The 19251-nt window shown below is 30.6% G+C and overlaps 1 protein-coding gene across 4 annotated transcripts in view; it reads left to right on the top strand.

Moving 5' to 3' along the window:
• Positions 1-19251, top strand: part of LOC129960051 (protein kinase C-binding protein NELL1-like) — a 122807-nt gene that overhangs the window by 80575 nt on the left and 22981 nt on the right. For all 4 annotated transcript variants that reach the window (XM_056073096.1, XM_056073094.1, XM_056073095.1 and 1 more), the window contains exons 4-11: positions 1069-1339; positions 1457-1529; positions 1628-1710; positions 8887-9015; positions 9254-9347; positions 16783-16862; positions 17887-17998; positions 18107-18226. In XM_056073096.1, coding sequence (XP_055929071.1) covers positions 1069-1339; positions 1457-1529; positions 1628-1710; positions 8887-9015; positions 9254-9347; positions 16783-16862; positions 17887-17998; positions 18107-18226 — 962 coding nt within the window. The remainder of the gene's footprint in view (positions 1-1068; positions 1340-1456; positions 1530-1627; positions 1711-8886; positions 9016-9253; positions 9348-16782; positions 16863-17886; positions 17999-18106; positions 18227-19251) is intronic.

The raw sequence follows: 19251 nt of genomic DNA, 5'->3' as shown, positions 1-19251 counted from the left end.
ACCAGTGGCCAAGGAGGTTAAGACATCTGAGTAGAAGGTTTTGAGTTCTAGGGTAGCTACAGTTCCTCAAATTGCTAGATACAACTGGGGTGACTGTTGGAGATTCTCTTCGGAGCGATCATAAATATGAGCCATTTTCCTTCCAAACTCCTCAAGTAAACAACTTACCTTTAAACATAAGATCTAAATCGGACATCTTGCTCAAGTGATATAGATGCTTCAAATCGCTTTATCCGACAGAAGTGATAATCTTTCCTCTTTGTTACGAACCCATGGATTGCTGAGCTAGACCAAGTAGGATAAATCTCGCAAAAAAATTTCATTCAAAATATTGACTTGTGGAATGTAAATGTCGCAGCCCCTAAACTAAACTATGAAATTGTTTTATTATTCTTCACGAGAATAGAAGAATTTTATAGCTAATGACTTGCCGTTCCTTTCAGATTTAACGAAGTTGAAATAGTAGAATCACTTTAAGCTTTGAACCTGTGCAGAAATTTGAAACAGAACTGAGATGCAGAGACACATTCGGAAAGAGTTTCAATCGAAGTTACATATTTAAGGGTTCAAATAAGGCTATCTGAAATTGTTCAGAATGGTCAAAAGAAATACCCCAGCTGTTAAAGAAGTCAAGAAATATTTTGATCCGAGACGCCTTCTTTGAAAGTATGGAACTTCGAGCTTTTCCAATGTTGTTTCTGCAAAATGTCTTGAATTCTGGCATACATTTCCGTTGCTTCGTTAATTTAAAATTAACTGAACGTCTTTATTTCAGAGAGACCCGGTAATTTTTCTTTGTTTAAAATCTGCAACTCATCATTTAAAGACTGAAATTGAGTTATCTACTGTTAAAGTATAAATTTTTTGGGGGGAATACATTTTGTGATAAATTACAGGAGTGCCTTTTGTAGATAAAATTATTGGGAATCTAATGATTCACTAGCTCATTTCTTTTCTGTAATTTCTGTTGTCAGATTCAGAATATTCAGTTTTATTCCAGTGTTTTTTTAATGTTCATATTCACTAATGTATCATTGGTATCTCAATCCAATTTTCTTGTTAATTTAGGTTTTTGGAGCTTCAAAGCAGCGGTCGAAAAGATGAAGTTCGTCTCCATTATACTCATACGAATTCTACTTTTGTTGAAACATTCCCGTATCATTTGACTGATAAAAACTGGCATCAAGTTGCAATAAGTGTTAGTGGCAATACGGTGAATCTGTACGTTGATTGCAATCGTATTTATAGAAGGATTATTAATGGCATTGACTACAATTTCACTGGGCGAAATATTTCCTTATGGCTGGGACAAAGAAATGCACATCATTTTATGTACAAGGTAAATTTATAGTTTTTTTCTTAAGTAAGAATTTAAATATAAGTAAAACGAGCCTGTATGCTCTGAATTATTAGTTCAATATGTGCATTCATCAAAATACTTTTCTTTAAAATTTAGGGTTATTTACAAGATGTCAAAATTGCAACTGAAGCCCATGGTTATATATTACAATGTCCAAATTTAGATACAGGTATGTATGAAATTTGAATAACAATTACTGACATCTGAATTGAATAAATTTTTTAATAACCGACACTTTAATATGAAATATTGTCATACAAATTTTAGATTGTCCCACTTGTGGTCAATTCCAACAGTTACAAAAGTCTGTTCAACAGCTTGAAAACCATATAAAACTGCTAACAGAACGGGTATGTGATTTTTATGAAAAAATAATTTTTATGTTTTTGTAAATACATTTTATTTTTCAATTTAGATTTTTGCAACAGGCCCACACATTATTCTTATTTAAATGTGTTTTTGGTGGTATATTATTCTTTTATAATTTTTTTTCATTGTAATTATTGTAGATTTCATTACTAATTCCAATAAAATATGGATAATTAGAAATTTGTGCAAATTTCAACTTTTGATGCAAGAGGTTTATGTAATAAGTATTTAACCAAAACTCAGATTAATCCATTTTAGTCTTCTCTTGAAGTCATTTACATCTTATTAAGTAGGACCGTATTAATAATCTTCCAAATCTTGATAACAATTATTGATATAATTTCATATTTATATATACAAGCTGATTATTCGGTCGAAAAAAAAAGAGATCCATTAAATCAAATATAATTAATTTTAAATGAGTTTTTATCATATGGGATATTGATATTTGAAACTAAATTTTGTTCAAATATATCAAGCATTTTTAGATGCATTAACAAAATCCAAGCTATTTAATCGAGTAGATTGATGCATATCGTCATCTTCTATGTACTGCCGACTCGAGAGTTGCCAATAAGTCGCATACCAAATGTCCCACGCTTATTTGCAAATCTGAAAAAAAAATTTAGAGAAATCGATTCATTTTCCTCATATAAGAAGTTTCCGATCTTCCTCATAATTGTTATCTCGAGAAATGCTGAATGTTCTCTCTTACTCAAACCTCATTTGCTGTAATTTTCCATCTTTGATTAGTGCTGCATAGAAAAAAAGCACAATAATTCTCGCACACAGATTATTTCTTCTTTCAAGCCAAATACGCAATTCCAGATGAATGGCTAAGAGGTATCAGTAAAAGGATATTAATTTTCTAAAATGACTCTGGTATTTATATTTAGAAATTCAATTCTTATTTTTAAAAAGCAACCAGTCTCATAATAGGAGTGTTTTTTATGTGGTAGAAAAATTAACTTTAACTGAAATGGGAGAAATAAATATTTATTTGAAGTAATTCAAGTTTCTTTGTGCATTAATATGAGAAATTCTCGTATATAGGATATTCCAGAAGAGTGAAATGTACATTTATTTCTCTATATATTACAATTAGACATACACTTCCAAACGCAAAGTTGCATGAAACAAGATACATAATTGCATAAAAACAATTTAGTTTTTTGGATGTTAAAAAAAAAGTAAAATTAGTTAGTAAAAATCATTTATTAAAATTAGTTAAAAAATCAATTGGTAAAGTGTTTTCTTTGTTTTCATCTACGCATAAAATTTTATGTTTCTTTCCACAAAATTTGCAAAAGCGTTAATTTTTATATTTAGTGGGAATGCTACACAAACTAGATTTATATACAAGATTATTTATTACAAACTTATATGGGGATATTTACTTTAGAAATGCAAATTTATTTGACACAGTAACACTGCCACATGCAATTATTTGTTTTTCATCCATCATCCAATCATGAAGACTTGAAAAATTTACCAATCATGCATACTGTTATTTGCTTTGACTGATCGAAAGTTACAACTTTATTAAGAATGAAAGAGCAACTTGAGAAATTGGTCATTTAAGATATCTCAGAGAAGTAGCGTGATACCGAACAGGAAAATAAAATTCTTCGGTCGCAATGCTGATTGGCTATGCTGTGTTTAATCTTGAAATTAATCTAGGGACGAAAGAATATAGATGTCATTATATATATCTTTCATTTATGGAGTCGTTTAGTGTATGCACACTACATATCCTGTACACGAAATAGATCTTTGTCAATGAATTAGAGAATCCTATCGTGATATCACAGTAATAATGTGGATCGTGAGTCGCAAGTATTGTTAAAAGAATGGAACTTTGTATACATATCAAGAATGCCATTTTGAACAGGTTTTGTAAGCACTTCAATTAATGAATAAGTTAACAATTTTTAAAATTTAATTGAATCAGAGATGTATTAATAAAAGCCTTTCTGATTTGGTTCTTTTAATAACTTTTTGTGGTATGTACATTATCACTGAATTGTACAGCGATATATTCATTCATTCGAGCACAAACATGGAGTATGGAAAATTGGTCTAAATAAATGCATTTGCTTTTTAATAACAAATTTTGAAATAAGAAGTATGAAGATTTAGGTGCTTATAGATGATACTAAAGGTTTCCTCTATAAAGGACCGTATAAAAAATTTAACATTTACATTTTTTTATTATCAACCTCTACAGAAATAAGTATCTTCTCACAATTGTTTGCCTTATTTAAAGAAACTTTGAAATTGAATTATATGCCTTTTTGGAAATAAATTATTGCTCCCCTTCTTGGGAATATTGCATGGATTTGTATAAATTTCATCTAAAGGATTAAACAAATGGATTGCTACTGGTTACCAATCTTCGAAGGAATTATATTCTTATTATTAAATTGAACTCATTTGCAAATTTTTCTACCAAAATTCGTCTCTATTTGAAATTAAGGCATTGGAGCAGTGGAACGAAATGTAATTGAAAAAATGCTGGCATAATACAGATGTAGGCAAGTTTCCATTTATCATGTTTTAATTAACACTATGCCGTCCGCATGCGCGTAATCAGATTTTTTTTCGCGCTGGTAAGACACTCAAATTTTTCCGCCCTAACGACAGGATTTTCTTGAGGTTTTCGGGAGATCATACATCGTCAAATTTAACTAATCTCAATTGTTTTCGATCCTATTTCTCCGTTTTCACGAAATTGTGAGGACATATGTAAATAAATTGATTTTTTTTATTATATATTTATATCGTTTATATATTAATTCCCTGAATACTTTGCTTAGTTTTTCTCTTTTCAATCGAATCAATCTCCGAGGTGTAAATCTACTCCACAAGACTTGCATATTAGATTTGCTGTTTTCCCTTTATTTCTAGAGTGCACTTGGCATCATCTTCGTTTACGTTTATCGGTTTCAGAAATTTGTATAACTGGTGTTAATTTAGCTGCCCGGTAAGCCTGTCAGTTGAATCACGATGTGAAGCACGGAATGTAGTAGGGATCACCAAGTTCTCTTTGGTAATGGGTAAATTATCCTTTATCCAAGATTCATATATTTTCAATTTAAAAAAATCATGAAAAGCGCTGACTTTTGCATCTTGCATTTAAATGTTGATATGCTCTAAAAGAAATAAAGCACAAATGGAAAGGTATAACGCTACTCTTTTTTACCATTTTATAATCTTCCAGTATATTGGGTAGTAGTTGAGAAATTCATCTGCTCGATCCACTTCTTTCGTATATTTATTGTACTCCAGTACATATTCGGGTTTTCGAATTATGCGGTTGGTTTTTCTATATAATTTTTTAATGTCAATTATGTGGAGCATTATGAATGTTAGAAATTACTCTTTATTATTTTGGTTCAGATGCTTTCTATAATTGTACAAGCAATTCATCTTTTCGTTGAAATGCTGTTTCGCAAACATTCAGATTGGATTTTTTTTTTAATTTTGCCTAAAATTCTCGGTTTTCCCATAGTGCACCACAAATTCCGATTTCCTTTCTAAATAAATTCTAAGCGATTTCATTATAATTTTCTATGTGCAGATACCATTTTCTGCCAAATTTACTAGTAGTCCCATCCCCATATTCTTTAAGGACTATCAAACACCTGAGTATATTTTAAAACAGGATATATATTCCGTTGTGGTATCGCAAACTATTATACCATATTTGGTAATTTTCGACGGATTATAAACTTTGAAAATCTATGATTCCGGCCGTGATATCATTCCTCCTTCGATCGAAACCTTTTTGCCCATGATCAAACTTTTTTGAGAAATAATCTATTACAGGTCACGCTTTAAAGGGAGAGATCAGCATTACTCAGTTTATAACTGTTATCAGAAAAATGTAAAATTGTTAATATTTGTCTAAACCTGATGCGAATCATAATTCTATGAAATAATGTAGTTTTTCAACAACGGATTCGTCGACAATAATAGTTCATCCTCGCCTTTTCTATTATTTCCGTAAGAATCATAAATCCAAATCACTTTTTAAGTTCGCTTGCAGTAATGTCGACAAATTCAGCGCTTGTGTTATTTTATTTTCTCCAAATGGAATTTTGTTTCTAATATCTATTCTCCTCAATGCTAATAAACTGAAGTAACTCGTTTTCAATACATAATTTTGCGAAATCTCATATTCTTTGTACATATCTGGAAAGTATGTTAGGACTTCCTGTGATCCTCCAGATTCATTAGTTCCTCAGTAAATCAAAATCTGACTAATTTATACCGTGATCTTCAACTGATATTTCTGTTCCACTAGACAGTGGTAGAGTTAAAATTTTTCGCAAGCGTATTTAGGAGTCATCCGAAGATTCTACTTTATTTTTCTGCAGATGTAACGCCTTCTATTTCTGCAGAATCGTCAAATTCAATTAGTGCAACAAATAAATTATCCGTATATTCTCTTTCCTTTATCTTTATCAAGGACTGAATTTTTTGCAAATACACAAACCTTACTAATATGAACGTATAACTTCTTGTTGTTTGAACCGGACACAAGTGATACTGGCGTTTATGCGGTAGCTTCGAATAGCATCCGCATAGTGCCACTAACATTTGTCAGATAATTTTTTCGAAGCACCAACGTGGTGAAACTGGACGGCATAGTGTTAAAAAAAATGGCTAATTGAATTCTGGAAATTTGACTCGGTAATGCCTGCGTTCAATAGGAAAACGCAAGACATTTAAAGTCTGAAAGCCTTTTGTTATTTTTATTCGAAATAACTTTCTTCACAAGATAGATAAGCTTTACATTTTAGATTTTATATTAAACTAGATTTTCTGTATAAATTCGTGGAATATCTCCAATCTCTCTTTATATGATACGATTGTAAATTTCAAATGACTCTACGACAGTACAAGCTACTATTTAAATACAACTGAGTAACAGCACAACCCACTATATATTTTTAAAAAATAATTTAAACTATGAAGGGGTTGCTTAGATTTCATTTATTATATTAAATAATCCAATTAGTCCTCGAACTTCTCATCCCGAGGTTTCCACGTGTTAGATATCAATTCATTTTTCCTTGCATCCAGCTATTTTCGAGGTTTAATGTATTTCTTTTACTATCAACTTTTATCTGCAAGTTTACGAGAAATTTTTTAATTATAGAAAAAGACTACAAGCAAATGAACCGTCAACAATAGACTTCCTTTTTGCTAAAAATCAATAATTTTACTTAAACTCCAGCATATCTCGACATAGCACGGATATTATTTTTAAATTACTAATTAACATTCTAAACTTTACATTTTTATACTTAAAACAAAAAATTGCTTTCTATTCAAGCTTTATAATTTATTCTTCAATTTTAAATTATTAGACTTTTTTAAAAAATGAAATTTAAACGCGTTTGAAATCATTCAAAAAGAGATCCAGACTTTTTCAAATTGAATAATCGCTTTTTAAGCATTTCAATTGTTTTTTGGGGGGAGAAGAATTCATTTTTTTAAAAATTCTATTTCAATAATTCTTCAATCTGCTGTTCTACAATGTTTTTCCTTAAAAATAATGTTTTCATAATTTTTTCCTTAAATCAAAAGGGAAAATAAAATTGTTTTTCTTGGGCAGTCTTCGTCAAATCCTTGCCCTAAGTGGAAACCAGTCAGCTCACTTAGTTGCTTGGAAACAAATACGTTCATTTTCATAAGAAAACACATTCCCGTTTCCAGCTTGCTGTGTATTCAGGTCCTTGAAATATCAAATTCATTAATTTTATACACACTTTACTTGGGCTTTGAAATGCATGTAGTATGGCATACAACGTTAATACCTTGTAGCACAAAACTCCCACCAAAATTTTTACAATATCTTCAGGCTGTTATAGGCATTCGGACTATCGGACATAATGGATATGTAGTACAATAATTGGTACTAATAGGATAAGTTAACTAAGGATAATGTTCCATCATTTTCAACAAGCATGTAACTTCCTCATCAGACAACATTTAACTAAATTCGCATTCAATTCGAGTTTGCTTACAATTAACATATCCGTACAAATTTTAGACACCGCAGATTATTTATCCTTAACTTCAGAAGTCGAAATACAGAAATTATGGATATGTAGACTGTAACATTTTAGTGATGTTAGTCTCCATAGGACAGATATATTTTAGAGATGATGTATTATCATCCCTATCGAAAACAGATCTGAAGGTAGTCAAATAATCGTCTTCCTCTCCCCCCCTCCCCCACTGAGACATATAGTTTTTAAAAGATCCTTAATTAGCTTCACACAGATGGAATTATGATCCTCAAATTTCTTTAACAAATAACTATTTGGCGTGAGTCATCTAGCTTGAATTGGTTCCTTGTTTGTGAAATGGATTGTGTGTTCTTTCTCACTTGATTAAACATTTTTCAATTTTTGAGAATCTGCAGAATAAGAATTTAAAACCGTTCTTTTATATCAAGCTTCAATTTTGCACCCCCTGGTAGTTCCCCAGGGAACTTGCCTTACCAGTTCCTCCTTTAATTATTTTTCTGTCTTGTAGAAAAACGTCACAGTCACAACTTTTCCAAATTAAAGACTTTAAACTAGATAAACAACAACAAAAGACGCTGAAAGCAGATCTTCAGTGATTAAATATAACATCTTGAATCGAACTCATCTCCCAAAAATTCAGTAACGATAGTATAATCACTTGAATGTTTGTTGCACTTATATTAGAACTTTCTCATTCCATTTTTGAAAGAAAATTTATCTGCGCTTAATACTTTACCTTCCAGTTTAATGCCAAATTACATTTTGCAACTGCAAGTTTCATTTTTATAGCAACTTCTTGGTCTTTTTTCTGATTTATGTATATCCTAGCTCTGTTCACTTGTATTTTTAATTTCTTTCCCCTCCGATGAAGAAAAAACATTTCACATAATTTAAATTAAACCAACATTGTGAGGGAAGTTATGGAACAATACCATTAAAAAATGAATTTTCGTAATCAATTAGTGTTATCCTCTTCATCTTACTATTTGCGATCTGAATATTAGTGAAACGAATTGAATGGAAATTTAAAATATGGAAAAAATATTTTTAGAGTTACTTTAAAAAATTGGATTTTATATATCTAATAATTTTTTAAAAGTCATTTTGTTTTGACAGTTAGCCCACGCTGAGCATCACATCTCTTCATTACAGCAATGTGAATGTGAAAAAAATTGTATTGTTAATGGTTCGACACATCCTGATGGCTCAACTTGGAAACATGGATGTGACATATGTTCCTGTGTTGTAAGTAACCAACTCACTTTTTAAATTTTATGTTATCTAATGCTAACTCTATGACAAAATGTTACATTTGGTTTCATTTATATCACTCTGAAACCAAAAAAATTCAAGATAGTCTTTATTTTGCAATTGTTATTGCTTTTGAAAATAGCCGTACTGAAGTTTCTTGTTTAAAGATTGTTTATTTGTTAACAGAGAAATATTTCGTTTGATACCTTTTCATGAAATATTTTGCTTGTAGCATGGTGAAATCAAGTGCTTGCCAGTGTCCTGTTCATCAGTACAGTGCAAAAATCCTGTGCATGTTCCTGGAGAATGTTGTCCAGTTTGTCTCAGTAAGTAAAAACTTCTGAGTTAGATATTGCTGTATTGTATATTAGAGACGCGCTAGATCTGATTGTATCAAGCTATTTTTTCTTCCATGTCACACGCTTTATTTTTTCTCTGCATACTACTATCACGAATCTAGCAATAGTTGTGTATATATATTTTAAATTCCAAATTATATTGGAATACCTTGTTTTTCTTTTTGCACAACACTTCATTCGACCGAGAGTAAAATCTTGCTAAATTGTGTACTGAATGAAATTATAGGCAGTCAGATACTCTTCGCTTATCATTCCCATACACTAGAGATTTAGTAAATACTCAATTTCCTTGCTATCAGTGTTCCACAAATTTTGAGAAATTAACTTTAAAAAGCTTTGATGCTACTAATCTTAGTTGAAAGTTCCTCGCCCAGCAAAAGAGTTTCATCAAGATCATCTTGCCAATAGTATTTATCGTCTGGAAGTTAGACAGTGCAACGATAACTTTCTCATAGCAACATTTATTCTGTAACTCTAAATTTTGATTGTCAAATTTTATGAACATTTTTATTCTTATCTAACGATCTCCATGGAACCAACTCTATAAGAACAATCGCATCGACGCCTAGTGTATGTCAACGATCATCAGGAATAATAAAAGCAGTGTCGTGTGCCTTTTTTTCCTTGGCAACAGAAGTTTATTATGGATAGATTATTATGATTATATCGTATGGATGAAATGACTGATGGCTATTTGCATATGTACAATTAAATTTCAATTAAAATTTAAACTCGTTTCTCGGGGTTCCCACCAGATCTACTACTAACACACACTCTTACCGGAGTCAACCGCACTATTGCCGCGGAACTCTTCCTCTCTCCTCACTTCATCTCGCTTTCAGTCGTGATACCGGAACAACTAGGTGGAGGTTAGAGGCATGACAAGCAGTAAAATGGTTCTTATCTGTAGTATTTTCCGTTCCTCTTAAGAAAAAGAGTCCAGCCATCGAGGAGAGAGTTTGTCGAGGTTATCCAGCTTATTCAAAATATTTGTATTATTTCGTATGTTTTAGGTAACTAACGTCATTACAGTATACAAAATGTCACCCTATGCCATCTATGATTAGTCTGAAACAGCGGCCAAACCTTATATATCAACAAAGTATTGAAAATTTAAATTTTGGTCCCATTTCAATTGATAAATCATCCCAAAGTCCACACTTGGCGACTTTTGCACCAATTTAAGATCAATATGACCACAATTGCAAAATCTTCCCAGTGAAATACATGGATAATAGAATAATTAAAAAATTTCTTAATCTTCATATAGTGTCCATTAATGAAAATTTTCTGTTTAAAAAAAATCGCCAAACATTCTTTTTATTTTGAGTTATGGAACCAAAACTGATGAAAGGTCAATCTGTTTTTCAAAAAAGTGTGGAAATTACTCTTGTTGCTTTCAAATCCTCGCTCTTATGGCATAAAAATGTGGAGTTTTCATCAAAGAGAATCACATTTTTTGATACCGAGTATTTGCCAGGAAGACACTGTAATGGCTGATCTTAATAAGGAGGAATTAAATTACTTTTCTGATCTAACTTGATGCAAATATAATGAAACCCCTTATACTCAGTTAAGAAATCGCTATTGCTCAACTTTCTGACTCCGAATCTGCCAGTTTACTCAATTTACTTTCTGATATGCGGTTAGGTGATAAAGAACCCGCCCAGTTGCTACACGGAATGCAAGAATTGTCTTTAGATAAAATAGAGAAATCAGTCATGAAAATGCTTTGGCTCCAATGCCTTCCGCTAATAACCTAATAAATGTTATCAGTTAGCACTGATAAACTTGAGTCTCGTATTCATAGGAGATAAAACTGCAGAAGTATCTTGTATAGAGCCATATGTAAATTCGGTTGAGATTGATTCTGCATGCTTGACGAAATTAGAAGCTCACATTTCGTTAACTACTGCTATAGAACCGTTTCAAGGGAATCAAAAGGTATTCATAATAAACTTGCTCAACGTTAGGTACCGTACCTACTTGTCTACTCGAAATCGTTCATTCTGTTGGTACTACCCCAAATGTTTTTAAATTTTGCTGAAAATGAGTACGCCTGTCAGCTGAAGCGATGACTGATACAGGCAGAGAACACAGTTGTTAATTCGTACGAGATATTAAATCTCTGGCATTCGTTTTTTTAATTGTTGACGAAACCTCTGTTTCATTTTTCCCTGTTAATCATTTTGAAAAATGCATTATTTCATCTTTAAAGCTTCTTGCAGCAAATGATTCGCCTATAGACACATTTGGTGTTAGCACAAATTACTCGATTTAGGTTTAGGGCGATTATTTAACTGGATCTTCATTGCCACAGATGTACCCAGTTCATGCCGAAAATCCAAGGTTGATTGTTATGTTAAATCTCTAACAGTTGATTTTTTCAATACCTTTCACACGATTAAAGCGTGTATATTTAGATGTTGTAGGTCCCTTATCTCTTTCCAAAGGCTACAAATATTGTTTAACTGCGTTTCACCGATTCAGCAGTTGGTGAGAGGTTTTTCCTATGGCGGATCAAACAGGTAACACCATTACGAAGACTTTCTTTTCTCGTTGGATTTCGCACTTTAGAGTTTCGGAAATCATTATTACTGTTCAAGGCAGTAACTTCGAGAGTGATCTTTTTCGTTCCCTCACCAAGTTATTAGGAACTGCGAAAATTCGCATTGTTACATGCAGTTCTGAAGCTAACGGTATGGTAGAAAGCTTTCACCGCCGACTTAATGTTTCTTTAAAACGCCGCCTGTGCTCAACCGAGCTTTGGACACAACAATTATCAATGCTATTACCTGATGACCGTACTGCAATGAAGGACGACATCGGTGCTTCGTCGCTACAATGGTTTATGGATTTAACTTGCGTTACCAGACAGATTTCTACAGGCAGATAGAAGCCCACATGAATTCCCATCTACAGGCTCAAACCAGCTTTTGGTTTGATGGGCTTATAACCGTGTTCTTGGCAGTAAAAATTCACGATTTCAGTGTGTAGAAATACTGTTTCTATTCCAGCGAGCACGTACACCACTGAGTTTAGATCTTAAGAAATTTTATTCCTTCCAAATTTCTTTTTTAGAAAAGCACCAGTGCCTTGTAGCAAAGCTATTAGGCAAGCTATTATGTAGCAAAGCTATTAGGCAAGCTGTTATGTAGCAAAGCTCTGACTTTTTAGAAAAGCACCAGTGCCTTGTAGCAAAGCTATTAGGCAAGCTATTATGTAGCAAAGCTCTGACTTCCATTTTTCCCAGGGCTGCTTTTGTTATTCTCACAATCCTTAAGTTAAATGAGCTAGCGAAGATACTAGATTCCCTCTCCCATTGCTAACGAAGCCGTAGAATGTTTTTTAAGAAAAAATTCTGCCCGGTGCATTCTTCAGATGCTAAAGGTATTACGTGTTCGAACTTGATTGTCTAAAGTGTACTGACCGGCGCAGCTGGTTTGCAGAAGTTCTTAGTCTGAAAAATTCTTTATCTTTGCAAAAGTTCTTAATCTAGTCAGTAATTGAAGTTATGAATCTCTTTAGAATTCAAAAGTGTGTGTTCAATTCTGTGTGTTCGAAGAATTCTTAGATGAAATAAAATCGTAATCAACAAATCTCATAATTTTAATATAAATGTTGGGTAACTGTAACTGTCACACAGTATTGTTTACATGGTCAGCCATCTAGATTGGCGACTTTTTATTGTTGTCATCCTTGGCGAAATAAGGGGTACACTAAACTACGATTTCACCAAATTAATGTTAAAATACAAAATACGGAGATAGTTATTTTCTATAACCAGCAATTTTTGCACTTGAGTAAACTGTAATTTTTGTAAAATTTGCAACTTTTAAAAAACTGTTTTAACTGAAATAATTTAATGAACAGCGACAACAAGTTTCAGTAAAATTCTACTTTAGTGTGCCCCTTGCAACGCCAAGGATGCCAAGTCGCCAATAAAGATGGTGGACAAAATAAGCAATTCTGCCAAACAGTTACCGTCACCACTTTGTGCATTAAAATTATGATCTTTACTGATCAGTATTGTTTTATCTCGGAAGACTTTTTTTTTTTTAACCTTTCGGGTCACTATCGCTGCTTATCTTTGAACTTTTGAAATAAAGAATTTTTGCAAACAAGCTGCGCCGGTCTGTTTGGTAGATAAAATATTTAGAGCATACGATGCCTTCGGCATCTGAAGAGGGCACCGAGCAGAATTTTTTAGCTTAAAAAAATGTCCCACGGCTTCGCAAGCAGCAGGAGCCGGAATCTAGTAGCTTCGCTAGCACGTTGACCATAAGGACTGTTCGGATAACAAGAATAGTACATAATCAAAAGAAAAGAAAGAACGAACTATGTTAAAAGAACAGATCTTTTTCATTAGAAATTTTAAGGAATTAGTGTACGTACTTAATTTATTTAATCGCTCGTCTGAAGAGAGTACATTCTAGATATTTCCTTAAGGAAGCGACGAACTTTTTCAGTTATAGAGACGTTACAGGACATACACACAAAGTTCCATACAAAGTTTCAAACAAGCATCCTTTCGCAACTTCATTAGCTAGTAAATATATATATTCCACTCACCCTTTATCCATTCTGCAGGTTCAAAACATTTCTTACCATCCTATCCACCAGACATCCATTCTTGAACAGTTAGGGACATAAAAAAATTAACAAGAGAACCGTCAGATCAGAAAAAGAATTGCGAAATGTACAAGGAATTCCATCGCAGAAGATTTTTTAATTAATAAAGCAGACGATTTCAAAAAGTGCATGCCAAATGTTAAGAATTTTAAAAGAATATTTTCTGTTCGTTTTCATATTTAAAATAACATTACAGTGTCTTATTAGTAACAAAAAAACTTTTGATTATAAATTAAAATCTTTAATCAGTGTTTTAATATTATTTTTAATTTAACCTTTCTCGTAAAATAGTTGTAGTTCATGCACAACTCAACCACCGTAAAGAAAGTTGTAAACAAAGCAGCATTTGGGTTGCTAGAACATAGTTTCGTTGGGTTACCATATTGGCGACAAACTCGGGGGCATACTGAATTAGAAATCAATCGAAGTTTGTACTATGCGAATTATTATGAAAGTAGGAAGAAGTAGCAGAGACTTTTATATGACATTCTGAAGAAATAAATCTGGTGTTAAACATTACTTATGAAATTTAAAACCAAATTCACAATATGTTTCCCAACATTTCAAATGCACAATATTTGTTTCAATTTCTGCACAATCTTCATAAAGGTGGCTTGCGTTCTGATGTAATAATGAAATCTATTCATTCAACAGTCAGAATATTTTTCCTACTAAATGCTTTCTCATGCATATTATGAATATATAAATTTATGGAATATAAAATTAATTAAAGAGCTTCTTTACCTTTTGAAGTCTTTAAAAGAAAGGTATATTACTTGATATGTGAATAATTTACTATCAACAGATTTCTCTATCCCATTTTGTTATTTGAAAGAAGGCCCTGAAAAGTGTCCCTCTTCAACACAAAGTTATATCTTAATATGTTTTACACATTCATATTAGAATTAAATTTTAAAATTCTTTACAACTTCAGCAGTTAATTGAGAAAATACAAATAGTACCTAACTTTGAAGCGTTTTAGGTATCATCTATATTTACATCTCAATTAAAAACAATCTAGACCAAAGAAATGTCTCCTCTATTTAAGCATTAGAAAAGATTTGCACTTTTATGTATATTTAGAAAAAAACAATAGGCTCAATTAATTTGTTAAAGGAAAAAAAGGTCACTCTTGTTGAAAGAATAACATCTATTTAGTATATAAAATATACAAAAAGTAATTATATATATTATCAAAAACTTATTTGAAATCATTTTTATATAATAGGAGAGTACTTTCTTTATTCAATATAGGTGTCAGAATCTTCCCTAGATGTAGTCAATTACTTTTTTTATCTTAAAATTTTTCTAAGAATTCATTAAATGTCAATAATTACATTGTAAAATTGCTGCTATATATATATATATATATAATACACACCAAATGCTTTTTAAAGACTTGATTGATTGTAAACTTTTTAACAATCTTTTGCAAGTACAGTTTGGAGATTTTATTGTTCTTTGACATTAGAATTTTTGAGGCCTTACTTTTGTTAATTTGGTTGTAATTATTTTTTATTTCTAAATATACCATGTGATTTGAGACAGCTTATTCATTTCACTTTATGTTAGAAAATTGTACAATCTAAATCTCTGTGGAATCTAAATTTTTATTGAAAACTGTTTTTTGCATTTATGTTGCAAAAGCAACTATAAATGAATTCAAACAAAGTAGTGAAACTAAAGTTTATACCAGACATTGAATGAACAAGATTATTTATTTTCTTAAAAAATAAATTCAGAATACATTGTTAATTGCATATAACTAAACAACGAGAGATTTTTTTTCTCAAAGCTGCTTTATAAAAGCAAAGAAGTGTTTTTAAATTCTTTGGCAGAGTTCAGTTAAAGTATTGCTTTTAGTAATAGGGAGACTGAATGTCTTCAAGATATGGTATTCATTTTTATACCCCCTCCCTCTTATTTTCATTCATCAACTTTTGCCTTTGTTATTAAAGAATGTATAAAAAGATTTTTTTTATAGTACCCTATCATATTGGGTTGATTCTTGGAACATCAATATCTCATCACCAACCCTTGCCACCCTACCAAATCAGTGATAATGTTTTTAGTAATCAAAAATCTGTGATGTACTAAAAAATTAGGTTTGATCAATTAAGGCAGAAAATGCTGGATATGTTGCATGCAAAATTTCTGATAAGTCGTTATATACAGTAACCGATGCTTGCTTGGCTATTTCTTTCCCTTCCCAATTAAAAGAGGAAAAAAAAAGATTTAAAAAAAAAAAAAATATTACTTAAGTTAAAACTTTATTTAGTACAGAAATTTAAAAGTATTCTGTTCTTTCATTCTTATGCACTAGTGTTCTATACTAACTTCTCCAATGATAGTAAGTTTTATTTACATTTTTATTTAGGAATTTCAAAGTTCACATTTTCAAACTGCCCGAAAAAGCTGAGCTTAAGTCATAATTGAAACTTATATTGCTACTAGATAAACAGTAATACTTCACTTAGTATATAGACTGTTAAAAAAATTTATCATTATATAATATCTATTTTATAAAGTAATTTTGTATAAATTTTGATTATAATTTTACTACAAGATTTTTATAACTTTTAATAGTAATGCTTTGTTTATAAATAATTAGTTTTATGTAAACTGCAGTAGAATTTCCATCTAGAAATCTGTGCTGAAGTTTAATATAATTAAAATTATAGAATCTGTTAAATTTAATTTTATTTGATTTATTATTTGAAAGTCATGTATTTTATAAATTAATTCTTTTTTTTTTAATATTACTCAACAGAGAAGTGCCTGTTTGAAAATGTTTTATATGACCATGGTGAGATTACAAGTCCAATTAAGTGTGCCACTTGTGAATGCATTGTAAGTTTCATTATTCTTCACTCCAGATTTTCCACTTTAAATATAATAAGTTCTTTGATTTATCAAAATGAATAAGAAATATTCATGCTATATTATAGTAATAATATGCTTTATAAGAATATGCTATATTATTTAGTTAATTATATTAACTGTGAAATTGTATTATATTTTGCATCATTAGTGTTGATTTTGAAACACGTACAAAAATCTATATTAATCAGATTCTCAAGTATTTGCTTTCATATACAATATTTAAAGCTGAGTTGAATTTTTTTTTTTTTTGTGTCGTTTCAAATTCTGATCAAATGCCTATTTATTTTAAATATAATTTCAGTTATTTAAGTATGTTATTACTTTATTCTAAACACAGATTTCTACTTGTGTAACTTTTAATTGCAGCTTAACACACCATTTATTGACATACATTTGATACATTTATCACATTTGGTAAAATTTTCAATACATTTCAAAAAAACTGTTTGATATTTTTTAAAGTCTGTGCTCTTATGGCTAACTGTTATAATTCACTTTTCCAATTTTATTGAGGTTTAGAAGGTAGCAAACTATCATAAGTAACAATGGTAAGTAAGTAACATAACTCACAAGTAACATTGGTGTTTACTCACATAAATCAAATTGATTGGTTTTTCATGGCATCTTGAATCCTAAAACTGCTGTGAAGTAACATTTTTAACATCTATAAAAGAGATTATTTTATTAGATTATTTTAAAGAGATAATAATTTTATAGATCATCCACTTCTATAAAAGTGATGTATAACATTTGCCATTCTTACCTGGGTCGTAAATACAACCAGGATGCCCTAGGAGAGGAAACAAGTATGGCTGAGGTTAAGAGAAAAATCAAGAGGACCTCTATTATCAGCTGTTTTCCCTAGCTCCTAAGTCTCCGATTATGGCTCTGATTTGAACCAAAAATTATTAATGTGTCTGATTGTAAAAACAAAAACAGATTTTTGTAGAATTCAATATTAAATAACTAAAATATTTTGAATGTATTGTAGAATGGCAGCATGCATTGTCGTCGAATTGATCCAGAAACTAGTTGTCCAAAACTTGCATGTCCAAAAGAGGAACAGTTTAGCACCCCTGATGAATGCTGTAACTTTTGTCCAGGTATTGTTATCAGAATTTATCACAGAATTTTAAAAGACAATTAATTTTTTTTTTAAATTCAGGGGCTTTTTTCTTCTGAGTATTTAATATTAATATAATTCTTTTAAGGTGTTGATTATTGCGGGAAAGGTCATGACTGTCATTATAATGCATCATGCATGAATCTGAATACTCATTACAAATGTCAGTGTAACAGAGGATTTCAAGGAGATGGAAAAGATTGTGAAGGTATTCATTTCATTTCCTCATTTACCCCTTTCCTATAATATATATTATATAAACAAACTATTTTCTTCCATAAGTTATAATGCAGCTACTTTTTGATTCTTATTAAATAAACTGTCTTTTGCAGCTGTTAGCTGGTTTGGTCACTATATCATTGATAGTAATGATTCATTTTATTGAAATTTAAAATTTTCTAGTTGTTTAAAATATGGAATTTTGATTTTTTTTTTTAATCTAAAGTTATCTAACCAGATAATGGCATATCATTATCTTGAATTAAGTTTATTTCTAATTTGTTATTCATTTTAAGTATTCCTAACCAAATAAACTTTATATGCAGTTGATTTATCTTTAAAACTTTATTAAAGGCTTGCAAATACTTATGAAATTGCGCTTTCTCATGGTACATTATTATATTTTGATTACTTAAAGGATTGACAATGTTATGTGAAAGTCATTTTTATACAATATATGAATATATCTTATGATATGACATTTAAATATGAAATCATGTATGTATTCCTACTTGGTGATTTGTCAGTGGAGGAAAAAAAAAAATCTATAATTCTGAAATCATCTTGATTTTATTTCTATTATCCAATGTCTTGAATGAATATGAAATGGAATATTTACATGCAAAGTTTTTCAAGTACTGTTTTCAACTTATATGCATTGCATTTTTGAGTCAATCAGTAGAGAAATTTATAGTGATCTCTGAGATAACTAAAACAAAATAAGAACTTATAGCAAATTTAGCCACTAAATAGCTTGGTGAGAAAAAGATAAAACCGTACATTTGAAATAAAACTCTAAATAATATTAACTTATAAATAACTAAAAAAATGCTCTTCCTCATACATGTAAAATAACTTTCTTATGAAGAATCTTAAAATATTTTTTTCTCATTCTCATTAAATAATTTACAGTTTAAATATAATATTATATACTGCTAACACTTCTTTTAAGAATTATATAAAAACCATGAAAATAATATATAAATATTATACGAATTTTTTGAAAATTTTTTA

This window comes from Argiope bruennichi, chromosome X2, assembly GCF_947563725.1.
Source record: "Argiope bruennichi chromosome X2, qqArgBrue1.1, whole genome shotgun sequence".
NCBI classification, from domain to species: domain Eukaryota; kingdom Metazoa; phylum Arthropoda; class Arachnida; order Araneae; family Araneidae; genus Argiope; species Argiope bruennichi.
This window is presented reverse-complemented; position numbering and strand designations above follow the sequence as displayed.